At 38.4% G+C, this 18,877-nt stretch overlaps 4 protein-coding genes and 1 non-coding gene across 6 annotated transcripts; 3 read left to right on the forward strand and 2 right to left on the reverse strand.

The window, feature by feature from the left end:
• The first annotated feature begins 2,795 nt into the window (after nucleotides 1-2,795).
• On the forward strand, nucleotides 2,796-6,884 carry LOC110854888 (putative 115 kDa protein in type-1 retrotransposable element R1DM). The gene is made up of 2 exons (XM_035855620.1): nucleotides 2,796-5,416; nucleotides 5,593-6,884. Exon 1 carries the CDS (start codon nucleotides 2,808-2,810, stop codon nucleotides 4,305-4,307), a length of 1,500 nt encoding a protein of 499 aa, XP_035711513.1. The 5' UTR covers nucleotides 2,796-2,807; the 3' UTR covers nucleotides 4,308-5,416; nucleotides 5,593-6,884.
• LOC118432887 lies at nucleotides 4,376-5,239 on the forward strand. The gene has a single exon (XM_022103317.1). The coding sequence runs from the start codon at nucleotides 4,376-4,378 to the stop codon at nucleotides 5,237-5,239; it is 864 nt and encodes a 287-aa protein (XP_021959009.1).
• Nucleotides 6,885-7,260: 376 nt separating the features above from the next.
• LOC110854974 lies at nucleotides 7,261-8,685 on the reverse strand. Its single transcript, XM_022103401.2, has 4 exons — nucleotides 8,531-8,685; nucleotides 7,949-8,185; nucleotides 7,511-7,678; nucleotides 7,261-7,427 (listed from the first exon to the last, which is right to left on the reverse strand). The coding sequence occupies exons 1-4, from the start codon at nucleotides 8,576-8,578 to the stop codon at nucleotides 7,365-7,367; spliced, it is 516 nt and encodes a 171-aa protein (XP_021959093.1). The 5' UTR covers nucleotides 8,579-8,685; the 3' UTR covers nucleotides 7,261-7,364.
• A 1,688-nt stretch (nucleotides 8,686-10,373) lies between these two features.
• LOC110854975 lies at nucleotides 10,374-15,419 on the reverse strand. Of its 2 annotated transcripts, XM_035855621.1 has the most exons (8): nucleotides 15,189-15,419; nucleotides 15,055-15,107; nucleotides 14,302-14,399; nucleotides 13,639-14,016; nucleotides 12,631-13,058; nucleotides 11,872-12,419; nucleotides 11,174-11,286; nucleotides 10,374-10,782 (listed from the first exon to the last, which is right to left on the reverse strand). In XM_035855621.1, exons 3-8 carry the CDS (start codon nucleotides 14,368-14,370, stop codon nucleotides 10,531-10,533), a joined length of 1,788 nt encoding a protein of 595 aa, XP_035711514.1. In that variant the 5' UTR covers nucleotides 14,371-14,399; nucleotides 15,055-15,107; nucleotides 15,189-15,419; the 3' UTR covers nucleotides 10,374-10,530. The 2 variants fall into 2 exon arrangements, with proteins under 2 accessions (XP_035711514.1, XP_021959094.1); XM_022103402.2 differs by lacking the exons at nucleotides 15,055-15,107; nucleotides 15,189-15,419 and having other exon boundaries at nucleotides 14,302-14,901.
• Nucleotides 15,420-17,593: 2,174 nt separating this feature from the next.
• On the forward strand, nucleotides 17,594-17,666 carry Trnak-cuu. Its single transcript has one exon. It is a non-coding gene; the product is annotated as a tRNA-Lys (tRNA).
• Nucleotides 17,667-18,877: the final 1,211 nt, after the last annotated feature.

Below are 18,877 nucleotides of genomic sequence, written 5' to 3' on the forward strand. Positions count from 1 at the left end.
TTATTTATGTAGATCGAATATCAATAATTATTGAAAGCCAAAGGTAAACTTTGTATTAATAAACCGTTGCAAACGAAATGTAGCAAAGGGGTGAAAACACACGGAATTGTCTTTGTGGCACGCCCACAACGTCTTTCTGCACTTTCCCGTCATTGTCTCACATTACCCCTTTGACACCCCCACCCGCGTACTTCAAACGTACACGACAATACCTTTCAATTGACACCCCACATGACAAAAGTCATTTTTTCGACATTCGACACCTCCCACACGGTCATGGAGTCGTTGCACGACGAAATGATGGCGATTTCTGAAATCCCCGCCAAAAAATTAGTCTAAAACGGTGGCATCAAAAAAATCTACAACTTTCGACTTTGGCGTCGTCTACATGGTCACACGGTCATCGCACGTTGAAATAATGGCGACTTCTGAAATCCCCATCCAAAAATACGTCTAAAACGGTGGAAACGAAAAATTCGACACCTTTGACCGTTGGGGTCATCAACGTAGCGCCGTGACCTTACGACTTACAACGCCCATCTTCGAACTCATCCCTTCCCCAAAAATTAGAAATACGTTGGCGAAAATCGGATGTCGAAATTCGAATCCGTTCTAAAGTTATCGGGGATACAGACGGACGGACAGACGGACAAGACATTTCCATACATAGTCCGACCATAAGTTCCCGTGAATGCATTTCCGGTGATAAAGCCCAAAGTATTAGAGCTATCTGATAGAAATTTTTGTGGATGAACAAGGTATTAATCTTGTTTAGAAATCATAACTTCGTTTTCACAATTTCCTCCACGGGCTTGTACACAAGACATAAGTCGTGGCAAAAACTGCTAGATCGCGGCACGCACGGATTTCCTGGGAAAAGCGCCAGATCTTCAGTAAGTGCGACCTCAGCCCTTCCACACTTGGGTGAAATTTAGAGCATACTTGTACCTATAATTTTGACCACCAGTCATAATTTAGGGGATTAAGGTCTGCAGATACTGAGCACCGTTCTACGGATGAAAAAAAGTCATGAAAATTCGTCTGAAGCCAGTTTTGGAGAATTTTGCACCTTGCGCATGAGCAGAGTCTTGTTGAAAGGTCCAATGGCGATTTTCGGAGGGTCCAGGGTTCAGGTTATTAACGTTTGTCTCTAGGACACTCTGAAAATAATTCTTGGCTTCAACTTGTACCCTTTGCGGTAAAAAACAGAGATTTCACTTCTCCAGCCAACTTGCTCCCATTCACACCATGGTGATGACTTCGTATTGACTTCCGCATACTTAAACGGATGTCAGACTTCTGTACAACAAATATCTGGCCTTTATTTCTATTAAATTTTTTGCCAACGGTGAAAAGTCTTAAATACTTTTGGCACGAAAATTGGCGCGTACCACGATCGACCTGTGGCCGTCACGAGTTATGTCTTGTCTAATTGCCCGTGGACGAAATCTTGACAAAGAAATTATGATTTCTAAACAATATTAATACCTTGTTAATCCATAAAAATTTCGCACAGATAGCTCTAATACTTTGGGATTTATTACCGGAAATGCATTCACGAGAACTTATGACCCCACTATGTAAAGGGGTTTTCACCCCTTAATAATTATGACATAAATACGAAGATTTCTTAATGTTTTTCCGACTTGTGTATTTACCTCGATGTGCTATGTTTAAAAAAAACTACGCCATGAAAAAATTTATAAATCGACTTAATTCCAGTTTCTTTTAGCCAAGCACAGAAAATACATTCAGCGTAGGTTAATGAATACGACCATCAATTTTGGAATTGGAATATTTATCGAAAATTGATCTTAAATTAGTTAGTTAACATATTCGACGGCAAAGAAAAGGTTGCTTGTGTGGCAAACCTGATAGCTTAATATGGTTGGAATCGAAAGTTGCGATATTTATTTAGAAAAACAAATTAGGATTAGACTGGCAAATGTATGCTTACATGTTGTCTGCGAGACATATCGTTGGGGAGCCATGTAAATGTTTTATAAATTTATCGACCAAATTTTGTAATTACATACGAAGCTACATAAATATTATTTTCTAATATTTATCTAGAAGGTAATTTTTAATATTCCGAATTATCTAATTTGCTGAAAGTTTAATCAGACCGTCTAATTTTAAAGAAATATTTTAGTTCGAAGGAAATTTCACTAGTTTGCATAAATCGGTTGTGTAAAGATGTGCAATATCCTTGATGAATTTATTTGAAATACAGCATAAAATTTTTGATTTTTTTTTGGTAAATGTACCTCGAAGCACAGGAAAATTTGTACTTGCCGCGGAAAAATTCGCGCCACAAGCTAAGTTCATTACGAAATTGGGACTCTTTCGCCCAAAAAATATGGATAAGCACTACGACCTGGTGCTACTCATGCAAAAGTACTTCGACTATTACCCGTTTCTATATAAGCCGCCAATTAACATTCGCGTAAGGAAAGGTAGAATACACCTGACAAGTGTTAAGCGATCATTAAACGCTGCGCAAACAATGCTCCCGTTGTTGACCCTGGTCGGAATTGTGTACGCTTGCGGGCGGGCGATTACAATTGTAGGTCGACAGTCGCCAATGGCATGGATGGATATACGAATTTGGGCGTGGTCATTTATGTCGTAATTTCAATTTGTGGAGCTGGTATTTATCATCTGTGGCTAGTGAAGGGGAAGGTGTTTACACCAGGACCCTTTCTGAGACCTATGAATTATTATTGGACCAGTCGTTCCCGAGGGACCCTCAACGGGTTCCATGGGAACCTGATCATAGTAAAGTAGATGATGAATCTATAAATCTGATGATTACATCTTCAAAAATCAGTAACATAATTAACTCGTTTGGCCCACTAAAAGCGGCTGGAAAGGATGGTATCTTTCCAGCCCTTTTACAGCATGGGTTAGCCGAGTTAATTCCGTATTTGGTTCCTCTCATGAGGGGGTGCCTGACCTTTGGTTATACACCTCTGAAGTGGAGAGAGTCCAGAGTGGTATTCTTACCAAAGCCAGGAAAGGAGAGTTACGAACGGGCGTCCGCTTGGAGGCCCATCTGCTTAACATCCTTCCTGCTCAAAACACTTGAGAAACTGGTAGATGGCTGGGTCCGCACGCCTGATCTTGTTGATAGGCTGCAGAGACACAGTCAGTATGCCTATATGATGGGCGTTTCCACGGAGGCTGCCCTTCATCAGATCGTTAGCCTTGTTGAGGGGGCCCTTGACTCTGGCGAGTACTGTATTGCAGTGATGTTGGATGTTAAGGGCGCTTTTAATGAGGTTAGATCTGATACCATTATCCGTAGCCTTAGGAGGTTTGGCGTCAACGAAGTATGTGTTCGATATATTGAGCACATGCTTCGGACACGAACCACTTGGGTAACTGATTATACTTACGAGATTGGGAGGGTGGTGGAGAGAGGGTGCCCTCAAGGGGGTGTCCTCTCACCGCTTCTCTGGGATCTGGTCGTAAGTGAAATTCTGGAAAAACTGCATCATCGGTTCCCTCAACTGTACTCACAGGGCTTTGCCGACGATCTCACAACAGTGGGACGGGGCATTGACCTCGGTACAGTGGGGAGTCATGTGCAGAGAGCAGTAAATCTTGTTAGTGATTGGTGCAAAGAGGTGAGCTTGTCAGTCAACGATAAGCTTGCCCTGGTACTATTCACTAAGAAATACAAATTCATTGCTCCTGTGATTAAGTTGGATGGTATTCCCATCCCTTATCAAAAACAGGTAAGATATCTTGGGGTCTTATTGGATCACAAGTTGAACTGGGGCCCACTGTGCAGGGCTGGGGCACTAAAAGGTATGCGTGCCCTGGCCCAGTGCAGGAGGGCCATTGGTAAAACTTGGGGTCTTTCCCCCAAAATTACAAATTGGATCTACAAATCCATAATTCGCCCGGCCATGGAATATGGGTCACTCTTGTGGGCTCCGGCCACAAAGGTGAAGTCCCACATGGCCCAGTTGCAAAGAGTACAGAGGTGTGCCATGCTTGGTACAACCGGTGTAATGTCTAGCACTCCTACTGCAGCCCTGGAGTGTCTACTGGGACTTGTCCCAGTGGACATCCGGGTTCAGCAAGTTGCACTACGAACGTACCATCGCCTCGCTCACCACGGCCAATGGAAAAAATGGGCCGGGGGTGATCGTAGGAGGGCGTTAAAGCATAACAAGTTTGTCGAAATCATGGCGTCTGGTATTGATGAATTCCAGATGCCGTGTGAGAAACTTGTTAATCCGCCAGCAGAGAGGAACTTCGAAACCTCTATCTACTCGGGAGAGATCCTCCCAATCTGAAAGATTGGGAGGATGGTAGCGTGCCCATGAATGCCTCCGACGTGAACTGTTTTACTGACGGTTCACGGATGGGTGAGTGTTCGGGTGCGGCTTACTACTTCACATACAACAATCTTGCTCAGGAAGCTGTGAGGTGCTCAATTCCTCTGGGATGGGCACCCACAGTTTTCCAAGCAGAAATTATGGGTATTATCAGGGCTTCTGAAACGTTGACCGACAATACTCATAACTATAGCACCGTTGACTTCTTCATTGACAGTCAGGGTGCCATCAAAGCGCTCACTAGCCCATGGCCAGTTTCATCACTGACTGCTCAGGCTATTGAGATGCTTAATCATATTGGGGAGACTAAGACGGTAACACTTCATTGGATCCCTTCTCACCATGGATTTGAAGGAAATGAAGTGGCTGAGCTGTTGGCCAAGGAAGGTACTCTTACTGGGTACCTTGGCTCGCAGCCCTCTATTCCTCTATCCAGAAGCACTGTAATCTCCAGCATTGTAAACTGGGCAAGATTGCAGCATACCAAATCTTGGGAATGCAGCAAGGGTTGTTTAACTTCTAAAGCTTTTCTCTCTGCCCCTTCATCGGGGCTTAGCAGTAAGCTTTTAACCCTAAATCGGAAGAATCTCCGATCAGTAACACAAACCTTAACCGGGCACTGTACTTTAAACGGGCACCTCAGAACAATGGGATTAGTTGATGAGGCCATGTGCCTATGTGGCCGTGGCCCTGAGACTGTATTTCATTTTCTTGGGTCCTGCGACAAGTATTGTGCCCTAAGGTCAGAACTCTTTGGGAGGCATGAGTTGCCACCAGAGCAAATAGTGACTATGTCTCTGCCCGATCTAATTCAATTCATAATCAGATCAGGGCGGTTTGTAGGTCAAGTTAGATCTGTAAATCGTGAGAGTCATGACTTAGCTCAGTAAAGCGGTGTATACGGGGAGACTGCAATAAGCCTTAGTGCTTGCGCAGCTGACGGTCCTGTCCAACAATGGTAGGATCGTCACCCCACCAATACATACATACATACATAGTGAAGGGGAAGGAGACTTCAATTTTTTGGGCGAACACGATACTGCAATTAGAACTGGATTTAAAAAATGGTAAGTCGATTTACTATGTTGTAAGCCATTTTGCACGGATCTATTTATACAAATAATCCAGGATATTGCTAAACAGTTGTGTAATAAAATTGTGATAGCTTCTGCATACAAACTTCGAAATGAGGCCCAAACGGACATTATGAAAGGCTAAATTATGTAATTTATCGTATTTGTAGCAACAAGAGTACCCAACAAGGGTAAGAGTGATACACCACTTGAAGCCTTTATTCTATTTGGTTTCAAACTTTTGATCTGGTCGGGATACCTCTTCACACCATTATTCACTGTGGTCGTGATGGTGCTCGGATTGGATCCACAATTCTACATTGTAGAATATGCGAGGACCTCATACCCACTAATATTCATTCTTGGTCGCGCGTTGGCATTAAATAGCGATTTCCTTCTCCGACTTTGCATCGTGATTGGAAGATTTTGGTTGATGACATTTGCACTTTATGAAGCTGAACGCGTAATGGCGATTACATATGGATCGATGTATATCGGCATCTATACTGCAGGCACGCTTGTTGGACTTATATCAAAAATTGTGACAAATAATAAGCGGCGAATTCAAGTCGGGCTCTTCCACCGCCACATTACATACTATACGATACTACAAATAGGCATACAAGCAGTGGAACGTATGTTAAAGGTGAGTTTATTAATGGAGATATTTGCCGCCACCGTTGGTCTTGTATCCATTACATTTGTTTCGGTAAGGTTGGGACATTTGTTGCCCGGGTATTTGCTACTGTGCGCAGTATTCGCAGGGTGTTTCACCTTCTTGCTGGCGAAAACGGTTTTGAGTAAGACAGGCAGGGCATTTAAAAATGTGATGGACTTGTGGAGGTCGTTCAAAGGGGTTGATGTTTTGCTTGGAATGCGGTGTGGAGTGAGGCAGTGGTACTTGAGGGACGTGCGGAGGTTGCCTGTATTGAAAATTCCGATTGGTATTGGTGGCATAGTGTTCGCGACGCTGGATGAAAATCTGAATGTGAGACTTTCCAATTTATTTATTGACCTCACTGTGAACGCGTTGGTATCTTATGATTTACAGTTCTAAAATTTCAATATGTCTTTCGACTTTGTTAGAGGTCCGAATTTGTGAATAATATCCTTTCTTAAAGATTTACATTAAGAACTTTTATGCCACGTCGGGATATTTTTTGTAGACTCTATCTTAGCTCTGACTGTGACAATTTTTATTATATAAATAAGTGATAAGATAGTCGACGGAAACTTGACCGTTATGATGTCGATATGCGGACGTCTACTTAAATAAACTAAATAGCCGAAGGCCACTGACTTCAACTCTCTAGAACTAAATCCCCTTCATTACAAATGTAACAAAATTTAACAACTTTAAAAACTCAATTATTTATGACTAACTACTTACATACTTATGACTTACCATTGTGAATGAATACCGAATGATTGCAGTAAAAATTCTCTTATCAAGAACATAAAATTTCCGCAAACACCAAAATACCTAATTATAATATAACTACTCCCGTCAAAATGCTGCTAAACATAAGTCTACACTTGTTCATTCTGGAACTGGTAATGAGATTGATACATAATAAATTAATGATGACGTTTGAAGAGGAACTTATCATCGTAGTGGCTGAACAAATTAAGGGGGATAATTCAATACAAATTAGATGGGGAAGAAAGGGTGGCAAGCATGCCACAAATTCCTTCACCATAAGCTTTGCATGTACAAGTGTCTAATATTAAAAAAAATCAGACTATATATGATGGGCAGATAATTATGTATGTTGTTGAAGCACAACATATTTGTGGAGGAAAAAGTCTGATTAATAACGATAAAGACATGCGAAAACTTCATAAATTTTGTGTCTATTTATTTCTCACTTAATTAGTTAACCAGTAGAAAGCAAATGGGAAGTAATTTCACAAAGGTCTAAAAATGTTGTCAGGTAACTTGCTAAAATTTAAAAATTAAGCCAGCCGCGACAAGATAAATGACTCCGTCAATTACGGCCATCGACTATTTAAGTAAAGAAATATTTAGAAGAAATATATGCATGAATGTATAACTAGTTTTATGCAAATTTAAATTACAAAGCTTACCCCTCCCGCCAATTTGTTCGAATATTTAAATTCTTTTCGTAACGAGTCTCTTATCAATTCCGGTATACGGTCGGGAACGTTTGCAGAATCGATTTGGTTTGCCGCTGCTATCATCAATATTCCCGAAATGATGAGAAGTAATCCGGCAATGGCGTGATATCCGGTGTCCTAATTGACATGATGGGAATAAATCATTTAAATCCGAGCACAACGAATTTGTTTTTAAATTTGTGTCTTAATTAATTTCGGCACCCTTAAAAATAATGCAACCCTTCCGAAAACTAGATGTACCCTGAATTCCATGTTAAGTGAACTATTGACACTAAAGCCTGAGTAAACTTTGCTCTTTATCGAGTTATAGTCACTCCAGATTTAGCATAGTTTACTAACATACATAAATAGCTTGCATCACATTATTTTTAAGAGTTTGGTACTCACCACAATTCTAAATTTTTTCCCTTTAACCAAAAATCCGGCGATAATGCTGACAATTGACAAAATAAAAATAATTATGGTAAACGCTACAAAAGTCTTCTCCATCCCAACCGCAGAACTTGGGCAGTTTGGAAAAGCATATCTGCAATATTCCGGATATCCTGGATTTCCCCACGATCTGGTCCAGGCGTTATTAAAATGTGCGTGAGAACCAACCACCAGTGCGATGAAGAGGATCACCTATGTAACAATTTTGTGCATATCAATTTTGCACATAACAATTTTGAAAATTCCAGCTATTCTAAATTTGATATTATTATAAATACTCTTAGAAAACTGGTATTGAATTAGTCCTCACCGGAGTACACATTTACATATATGACTCTGCATATTAACATATTGGTAATAATGAACATTATGGTTCAGCAATGTTGTGGTAATAAAAAACTGACCACTCAGAAACAATCAGGTACATATTACGAATCGAGTAAGAAGTTATTACCAGATCAATACCAATTCCGAGTGTACACACATTATGTAATTACATGTATTTCTATAAAATCTATAAGTGTGCAAATTTCTTACCAGACAGACAAGTTTTGCAATAATGGGGATGGTTTTAATTTCCACCATTTTTCTACAGTTTTTGTGAAACCCACTAAGAATTTAGTAAATAAGTACAATGCAACGTTGGAGCGTAATACGACTAATTTCTCTCGACCAAAACGTATGAACAGGGTGTGGTCGTGGTGCCAAGGTATGTGTGAGGTAAAGTAAATAATTGTGTAAGTTTTATCAGTGTGCAGATAACTACTTTATGCACGTATGGTTAAGGGCGGCATGGTTTTAAAGTCTGCAAATTTGCATGGATTTTATTTTACTGCCGGTTTCCACATTAAATCATAAGCACATTATAGATTATCAGAGTCAGAAAGTAAGGCCAAACTCGAGCATATCTACGTTGGTTCTCCAGCTCTACTTTTAAGGGACTAACCGACAGTAATATGCATATCGTTGTTTGCTTATTTAGTGTAAATATTTTCTGTAATCATGCTTTCGACTCAGGAGCAGTATTAATTTCTTGCACACTTTACAAATTCCGTAATTAAATTTCTCGAAATACAAATAGGTATATTTTCAAGAAAAAATGGTATTTGAACAACTTATGTAGAAATACAGGTGGAGACAAAATTATCTGACCAGGTCTTGATCTGGCTTATGTCGAAAGTGAGTAAGAATCTTAATTCTAAATTTTTGCATGGGTAACCCCTAGATGATTGTATTGATTGGGGCTCCATGAGTTTCAATTTACTGTTAAAAATTTGATGAAATCACATACGTATGAAATTTTTGGTAAACAAGTGACATTTTGTTAAAGAGTTTAGTGTCATATGTATTAACCTAGTTGTTGTTCAGGCGACTTTCAGTTCCTCATAAAAACTATTGCAGAGACTTATGTACCATCCCCCGTAAATGATAAAAGACGTCTGACGAGATTTTCGATTTTTTCCAAGTACAAGGTTCCCATTGGTTTTTTTCAGAGAGTTGTAGCTTGCTTACATATATTCAAATTTAAGAACAATTTTGCCCACCAAGTCTTCCCTTGATAAGGGCATCGTTCCGGATGGAAGTATGGCATTCGCAATTTCAAGTTTGACAGAAGTGACAGAATTTGATCCAATCAAGGTCACAAAGCTCATCTAGAAATCAATATTTAAAAAAATAAATTGTAATTATTTAGTACTCGATGAAAAGGATTTACCATTTTTACATAACTGGCCCCTTTCAGTAAATATGTAAATGTTAAGGTGTATAAGGATTATTTTGTAAGTTTTCCAAGAACTCGATCCTAGTATTCGAGAAGGAAAAATGGACTACTGAGAAGGAAGCGAATCTCCTTGATGAGCAAAAGTAGAATGGTTTAGGTCAGTTTCGTTTTGCGTAAGTAGATACACTCTTAGAGAACTGGTATTAAATTATTACCAGTCCGAGTACATACATGTATGTATGCCTCTAAAAGTACGGTAATAACGAGCACTACTGTCCAGCAATGCTGTGATAACGATAAATTACTACTGAGTAACAACTACTGATAATATGTACCTAAAACGTGGGCGATGCGGTAGGAACTGACTACCCAAATAGGACTAAATTTATCTATGTAACATTTGTGACTTTATTGGATTTTTAAAAGTGTGTACATGAGCAAGGACGGGTGCATATCCTCCTTGTATCGTGCATACACATATATTTCTTAAACCAGTTTCATACAGTATTCATACATTTGTTGACCTGAAGGAGACAACTAGTCGAAAAAATGCATCTCTTTATGGGACGAAATGACTCGTATTGAATTATGAATAAGTGTGCTGGCATATTCATGCATTTACATATGTATAAATAAATATATCACAATTTTTTTAAACAATTTTAATAAAACATTGCTTGTTTTATTATCCAAAGCTTGAAATATGTTTGAATCGTACACTTGCAAAATGTGCAATACTCAACAGTGCAAAAGTAATATATATGTAATGCATGCGAATTTTAGATTTTCATGGGGTGTTTTTTATTTATTCCTGGGTTTACATAATTCTGCAGCATGACTGGTACTGGTCGTGGTAGGTATGGGGATCATTGCGCAGGGCGGGCGTCGGCGAAATGCGGCGTCGCATCGGCTCATCGAACTCGGGCGGTCGCAGGTACGGAAATTGAGCAATAAACTCACAAAATTTATCCAGGGTACGAAAATCGTCATGGTTTTGGAGAGCAAGGTCACGAATGGAGGTCACGAATGGGGGCGAAGCCAAGGAATTGTAGCCTTTTCGGGTGACCAACTGTGCAAAATTACCAAAGTTTAGGCTTAGAAAGTTAGTTTTTGTGCAAATTATTTTGTCTGATCAATTTGATTTTGTGATCAAAATTTTGAAATCAATGGGTTATTAAATTTGATAAAAATTGCTATATTAAATTTGATGTAAAATTTAAGCTGGACATGTTTCCAATGAAATATATGGTCGCCATTTTTGAAAATGTTTTACTATTTGAAAATTGTCTAAATTTAAATTTTAAAGAGGAGGGGTTTATAAAATCGTTTGAGTAAATACGTAATGGTACATATCGAACTGGTACTGGGGTAACTTCTATTCTTTGTAAAATTGGCAAATTTTGTTACAAATTTTTGTTGCAACTTTTTTGCAATTTTACAAATTCTGTATAAATACTTACGCAGCCGGTGGTACAGTAGTGATAGAGCGATCGGAGGGCGAGGTGACGGAAGACGTTTACATAACTCGCATCCGTTATGGGGCCGACGTCGTTTAGCAAAAGTGTGTGCAATTCTGAGTAAAGTTTAACAAATTTTTCTTTAATTGTGAGCTTAGTTGGAAGAGCTTTGTTGGAAGCTATTCTTATTGTAAGAAATATTTTATCAAATTTGTATTCTAGTACAGGGTTTAAATGTCAGGTTACAATGGAAAGTTTTTCAATGGGAAATATTCGTAAATTTTCATTAGTTACGGATTTGGGATTGAGATTTTTATTAATTTTTATCAAAACTTATGGAACACTGATGACAAAATTCTTAAAATATTGGATTTCAGAGGCAAAATTTCGGTAGCTAATGGAGATTTGCGAATTTTTCCAATTGAAAAATTTTCCATTGTAACCTGACATTTAAACCACCCTGTATATTCTATACAAGATATAATTATTTAAAAAAAAAATTTCCAAAAAAATTCAAAGAATTTCTAGAACCACAAGAAGATATTTAAAAAAAACATTTAATGTTTTACAAGCCAAACATTCTTCGAAAATTTTCTGTTTGATTTTTTTGACATTTGGATTTTGTTTGGAAATCTTTATCCACTGTAGATTTTTGTGCTTAATCTGTTTCGGAACTAAAATTCCTCCTTAAGACTCGGTACCTTTTAAGTTGACCATATCCGCCACACCCTCGTCGCCCAAGTGGTGACAGAACCTTAAGTGCACTTCTTCCAGGTGAGGCAGACCACGCCAAAGGGTGGAAAACTCGTCATTTCCTCCATCCCAGTTGCTAATTCGTAACTCTGTAAGTCTTGGAAAACCTTGGACCACGTCCCGCGCGCGAATTAGGGTCGTGTCATTTGCGCGTGACACCTCGGTGAGGACGAGGCGACGAACGGAAGGATGTTCTTGTGAACACAAGGCGCGCATGAAGGCGGACAAATTATGGGGCCGGCCTTCCCACGGGGGGTCGTTGGTCATCTCGATCTCCACCTCGACTAGGTTAGGGACCAGAAGGGAGAGCGGTGTGGGTGCGGAGGATAAGACCTCATCCGTTAAGAAAAAGGAGCGGAAGGAGACGGAAAGGAAGTGAAGATTGTTTAAAGGTTCGCGCAGCGCGAGAGATAAGATCGAGTCGGTAATGCCGGACAGTCGGCCGATGGAGTGGAACAGGTAAGATTGCGAAGGTGGCAGAGACATGAAGGTGGATCTGAAAAGAGGGTAGAAATTTGCAAAAAAATTTACAAATAAATAAAAAAACAAAGCAAGTTTGCTTGGAAGTTTCTCTGGAAACCTTCCGTGTACATATATTATGTAATTCTACAAGGTTACGAAAAACTTTGTTACTTGACTCAGAAATTGATACGTAAAGTGTCACCACTGTGTCTGAATAAGGGGAGAAAATTGCAAAAATGTCTGACCTTGAGAATGGGAGGAACGTTTCAGGATGCAAGACCGCTCCCGACGTGAGACATAATGTTGCCAAGTGGAACAAAAGGGTGGGGTCGCCGTCGAACAGGTGCTCTTGCACGTGCACGATTTTGAGCTTGCGGCGCGGAAGGATTTGCAAGATGGGGGTGACGATGTTCCTTTTGAAGTACAACTTGTAGTTGAAAGAGAGATATTCCGGGGAGGAGAGAGCAACCGTGGGCGGATTGAGGTGTTCTAGTGAGGAGCCACACCCCTCAAGCAGGAGCCGCGCAAAATAATCGAGTCCGTGATAATCGGGGCAGATGATGTGCTGGATGGAGAGCGAGCGGAGCGAGTGCCAGTTTCGAATTAGGATGGGCAGACCACCAAGTTCGCCATATTTCTTGGAAGAGATTCGAGAGCAGGATAGCTCGGAAATCTGTGGAAATTTTTAACACAAGTATTTTCTCACATTTGACCAAAATTGTACTCTCGCTTGTATCGAGAAATTTAGGGGTATTTAAAATTTTGTGTTTGCAAATTTATAAATATAATAAACACGTTTTAAAATTTGAATTTAATGAATTTTAAGCTGATTTGGTTTTGAGGTGCGATATTTGTAAGAAGTTTGTTAAGTGTACGAGTATGCATTATGCTGAAATGCTTTCTCTCGTTTGAAACAATAAATGAATAAATTTGTGTTTGCTAATTCTTAGCTTCCAAAAATTCACAAAAAGTCTCGAAGATGATTTAAACATGCTCAAACTTTACATATGTAGGTATGAATGTACATACATATTTACAAAGTTTACCATTATATCGAGGAAAAATGCTGCGCAGAAATCGGGGTCAACTTTATCCAGCGTTTTAGAGGAAATATGTAGAGAGTTCTAATTTATACACTATTTTTTGCAAAGATTTCATACACAATTTCAAAATTTTACGCAGCATTTGTAACATGTAAAATCTTTCTATTTCACTAAATCCAGAACTAATGAAAATCAATTATTCAAAATTACCTTGATTTTAAGAATGTTCTCGCCCGCCATAAGAACATCCACAACAACATTGTTTCTCGCCACAGTGTCCTCCATCGTTAGCGTGGAGAAGTCAAAGGCGGTAATATTTTGGGCAAAAGTGGCGACAAATTTTGGCAACGCTTTCGGCCTTGTGAACAACTGGGACGGGAGGAAGCGGAAATTGGACCAACGAGTGGGCGTGGTTCCGGGAGGAGGCGGCGCTAAAACAGAATTGACATCTTCTTCCGACCGGAATGTTACTTGGAGACGAGCGACGACCTTGTGTGACCCGTCGACCCAGGATTTCGTGGTGCGACAAGTTAAACGAAGTACGCGCAGGGTTCGTGGCGAAAAGTAGGAGAGGATTTGATGAATGACCTGATTTAAATAAAAATATTGTGCACTCTTAAAAATAGTGTTGCCATTTTGAAAAGTATGTAAATGCACTCTAAATTCTAAATGACGTCAAGTTGACTTAGTCAACTACACCTAAATCCAAAGTAAGGTTAACTTGATAAAGAAGAGTGTTTACCCTGGATTTAGTACAGCTCACTTATAGCACAATTCAGACTGCATTTACTGTTCCAAACGGTGCTATTATTTTTAAGAGTGCTCTTTCTGGGTTTTGTGGGGGAGTGAGAGAGAGATAAAGAAATTACTTACCAGGTCAGGAAGTTGGATAAGGAAACAGGTATCATGTTCCTGACGACGTGAACGTGATGACGAAGTCATTTTTTAAACATTTATGAAGGTTCAATATCCTGGAATTTGGATATAAATTTAAATTCACAAATTATATGCCTGTGTACGTACAAGACCTGCAAGATTTAGAAAAGTGAGGACTTCTATTTTCTTGCAAAGTTTACAAATGTAAACAGTTAATTAACTTGGTGAAATTTACGTTCCCAGTTATTCGGCTTTAGCATGAAAAAATTTACTAAAATTATGAATTTATAAACTTTTCCCACCACGCATGTGAACTTTGTAATGTTGGAATTTGCGTGATAATGGATGATATTGAAAAGGACCATATTTTGCACACATGTATGCATTTACATATGTGCATAGGAAGTCTAAAAAGATCGGCCTGAAACTTGTTTATGCATGGTAAAAATTAATCCCACACAAATACTTAAGTTGGGCGTACTCACGTCAAAATTTGTTTGGACAGATTTCACAAATAAAATCCAAAATAATTCAATTACATAAAAAATTGCAAAGTTTCTAAAAATCTATACTCGAGAGAACTGGCACTCGCAAATTTAGCTATAAATAAAATTACTTTGTTTCAATATAATTTCGCACACTATTTTCTAAAATAGGTACTATACAAAATACCAATGCGAATTTAACGTGAGTAGGCCTAATTTAAACACATTTAACTAATTTGTATTAACACAGGTTCCAAGAACTCACTTGTTCGAATTGTTTAGCTTTTACGTAAGTCCTTAACAGGCTGGTAAACTAGTCTGCAAATTAAAAATTTCACTTGAATTTGAATCCATTAAACACTGTTTTAATATGAATAGTACAAATTTTGCAAAGCTTACCAGCAAAAAGTCCAAGAAAAACTGGACAAGGCAAGCTCTTTGCAAAATGGCAGGTCCATTAATTTTTTTCTAGAGAAGATGACTAATTATGCAGCTCAAAGATTAGTAAACGATGCGAGAAGCGATTATTTAATAAGGGGAAGGGAACAAGTGCGTATTTATCTGCATGATTATTCAGCCACGACGCAACTGGACAATGCAATGCTAAAATCCACCCGCTGATCGGAACAAGAATTGGCAATGTTGATGTTGATGTTGAGGAAGTGCATGAGCCGAGTTGGAGATTCGCGAAGTAGGCCGAACGGATCAGCCCGAATCGGGTATCAACAGAAAAGGGTTAAGAAGACAAGATGAAAGAGGAGAAATTTCCATGATCAAGCAGTATACACAGATTGTCCAATATGTATGTACATAAACGTGGTCGTATTATGCATATGCAAATTTTAGATATGCATATGTAAATCTAGTAAGTACATCGTGGCCAAAAATTATCTGACCAGGGTAGGCATAGTCTCAAACAATTGTTATTTTCACAAAAAAAAACATTTTATTATCAAAAACTCTTACGGTATGTAATAAGTTAATGTCTTGTGGGGCCTACAGACGATTTTGCATATCCCGATATTTTTTCCTCAAAATTTTCTGATCGATTTTCCAAAAGAGTTTTGGGAATTTTTTTCCAAGCATTTTTATAACGTCAGATCTTGGAAGCACTATCGCGTGGAACTTCTTCATAGACCGCCTTACTTTTAAGGTAGGGCCATAAATTTTTAATTGGGTTCGTGTCCGGAGTGTTTCCGAGCCACACCCCCTTTGCCAAGATGGTAAACGACCGACACTCGAAAATGCAAGTAGTAGAATTTGAAGCGTAGGCTGGTAGTCCATCCGGCTAATATGAAATTTATTTGGAATTTGGAAAAAGTTGCTTAATCTCCATAGTATAGAAGTACATTGACCAGATGTGGTCACGGTAATACGGTCCTTCCACATTTAGACAACCAAAAGTGACATCTAGTTCAGTAGCGCCTCGAGAACAGAGCCAAATACGAACCATTAATGGTAGTCATTTTTTTCTAACCTTCGTTTCGTGAACCCCGTTTCTATTCACGATTCGGTACCTCATATAGTAAGGATTCGCTACAGGATGACCATTCATTTCAGTCGTGTGAGTACACAAAATTTCATGGCTTTTTACACCAGCAGTCAAATAGCCGTTTTCATTAAGAAACTGGTCAAAATCAACTTGACCTTGACTGTTTTTGTCCGAAAAAGGGTTTGTTGTGGAGTTCTGGAAGCTATATGACCCCATTTGCTGGTTTTTACATGATTATGAATAATGGAACTACGGATTTTCCACCAAAATCGTCAAAATCGATATCTGAGATTTAAGACCGCTTCAAACATGTTTGTGGAACTAACGGATTTTCGTTGAATTACGTTAAAAATAGGATTCTCGGGTATGGCTGTGGGTGTGGTGTGTCGTCTGAGATGAATAGCTTGGCCGATTTACTACCCGTTCCTCCACAACTTGACCGTATGCTAAGGGACTCAAAATTTTCGACTAATTTAGGAAAATCCCTCTAGTTTATCCAAACGCGGGGTTATTTTTATAATTTTTTCCACAAATGAAGATACTAGCCTGGGTGACATTGCCACAAAAAATTAGGTCCGAGAACACCGTAACAAAAAAGTTTCAGCAAATTTTGTGGACGGGTTTGCTGATTTTTTTGGGTGGTCAGATAATTCTTGGCCACGATGTAGTGTGAGAGGTACATATATGGATAAAAGTTGTTTGTGACTTTTGGCGAATTTCTGACCATCCTGAAGCACTATTTTTCGATATTTGGCATTGTTAGTGGTCATATGCGGGTTTAAAGTTTTAAAAAAATCCACGAATGATTTCATAATAAATTAGAGAAATTTACCATATTTTATTTTTTAGATTTTTCCACTTATAAAGAAGCAAAATTGTTAATAGATAATTATAACGTAAAACAGTGAACATGTTGGTAAATCAAAATGTAATTTGTAAAATGTCCGAAAATTTTGAAAACGTAAGGAGGAACTACAAAATAATATGAGACGAAATTCTTAATCAGACAGATTTCAAGAAAATGATTCATGCAATGTCTAAAAATTTGTAGCAAAAAAAATAGCGAGAGATTTTGTAAGTATTTTTATCGAATTTGTATTATTTAAAATGGTGATTTGTGTAAAATTTTACGAACCTTTGTAATTTTACCGTGCTTGTTACAAATAACTCGTTAATCGCTTTCATTGAGAGACAATGTAAACCGGTTTCATGTATTTATTTATCCAGGTGAGCAAGGTAAAAAAAAGAGAAAGAAACCCGACCGCCTCGCTGGATGACAAGTACGAGCAAAGAGAAACCATGCTTAAGTAACGCCTGGCTAGCTCAGTCGGTAGAGCACGAGACTCTTAATCTCGGGGTCGTGGGTTCGAGCCCCACGTTGGGCGTAAATTTTTGCACTTTTTTCTACTAAACAGTTTAGTACAATTGCGTTTAATTATTAATAAGCAAAGATCGTAGCTCTTTTTCTTTTGATACATGAGTCTATGTGACTGCTAAATTGGATTATTTGTTGCACTGCAATATTTTAATAGTTGGGAAGTGTCATTACACTGCAATACGAGTACGCACTACATATATTTGTATTTATATTGTACGTATTTATTTATGTCATGTACACAATGCACATGAAAATTACTTGATCATGATCAAGTATCTGAATTACGAATTGTTAATAATTTTACAGTCAACGTTTAACAATCTGTATGCATAAATCATCAGTCAGGTAATAATTTCGCGGTGTTAAAGTGGCTGCCAATAGGTAACACATTAATATCGGTTAGTACAAATTTTCTACCAGTATCGTAAACTTCATCACCGAACTAAGTATTACTTACAACACGGTATTTCTTACCAATACAACTTTGGTAGAGTAACATGAATACCGCTTGGTAATATTTTAATACTGGATTTCTCAAAATTTATGTATTCTACATTGTGTACCCAATTTAGTAGAAACCAAAACACAATTAACTTTAAATTAATTTTTTACTTCTTAATAATACTAAAGGTTTTTAACCACTTCTTGTCAACATGTCCCAATTCCACCAGCATTGTCACTTTTCTATTAACCCGACTTTCTAATTGGGGTCCAAATCGATTTCGGGCATCCGTGTTTTGAACCCGACTAGAGTAATTATTTAAACAATTTGCACCATTTAACAAGGTTGGATTTTCTTTAAGAAAGAATTCAGTGCAGCCGCGATAGTGCAGGTAATATCCGATGGATTCTGGGACGTTGTATGAAACTGACCCGGGTACGCCAAGGGTGCCTTTGTGGACTCCTGCCACTTTTAAATTTTCTTCAATCTGGATAAATTTGGTTCTATAAAAAATATTCCGATTTAAAAATAATCGAATCACTTTACAAAAATTTACTACATGAATAACAAAATATAACGGAAAAAGATTCACACTTTAAAAAATAATGTTATCCCGTTGAAAAATAAATGCACTCTGACTTCAAGATTACACTAAATCCAGAGTAACTTTGCTTGATAAAGAGTAGAGTTTATGTTAGATTGAGGATAATTTGCATAATTAAGAACTAAGAGCGCATCTTATTTTCCGAAAGGGTAACATTATTGTTAAGAGCGTA

The sequence above is a fragment of the Folsomia candida genome, unplaced genomic scaffold, assembly GCF_002217175.1.
Source record: "Folsomia candida strain VU population unplaced genomic scaffold, ASM221717v1 Fcan01_Sc011, whole genome shotgun sequence".
Taxonomy (NCBI): domain Eukaryota; kingdom Metazoa; phylum Arthropoda; class Collembola; order Entomobryomorpha; family Isotomidae; genus Folsomia; species Folsomia candida.

Excerpts from the sequence above, each read along its gene's own strand:
- LOC110854888 (XM_035855620.1), top strand. The coding sequence starts at position 2,808 with ATGATTACATCTTCAAAAATCAGTAACATAATTAACTCGTTTGGCCCA.
- LOC110854974 (XM_022103401.2), bottom strand. The coding sequence starts at position 8,578 with ATGGTGGAAATTAAAACCATCCCCATTATTGCAAAACTTGTCTGTCTG. Across the intron at positions 8,186-8,530 it reads TTGCAAAACTTGTCTGTCTG|GTGATCCTCTTCATCGCACT; the intron begins GTAAGAAATTTG and ends ATTGTTACATAG. Across the intron at positions 7,679-7,948 it reads GGAAAAAATTTAGAATTGTG|GACACCGGATATCACGCCAT; the intron begins GTGAGTACCAAA and ends CATGTCAATTAG.
- LOC118432887 (XM_022103317.1), top strand. The coding sequence starts at position 4,376 with ATGGGTGAGTGTTCGGGTGCGGCTTACTACTTCACATACAACAATCTT.
- LOC110854975 (XM_035855621.1), bottom strand. The coding sequence starts at position 14,370 with ATGACTTCGTCATCACGTTCACGTCGTCAGGAACATGATACCTGTTTC. Across the intron at positions 13,059-13,638 it reads AGAACATTCTTAAAATCAAG|ATTTCCGAGCTATCCTGCTC; the intron begins GTAATTTTGAAT and ends AAATTTCCACAG. Across the intron at positions 12,420-12,630 it reads ACGTTCCTCCCATTCTCAAG|ATCCACCTTCATGTCTCTGC; the intron begins GTCAGACATTTT and ends CCCTCTTTTCAG.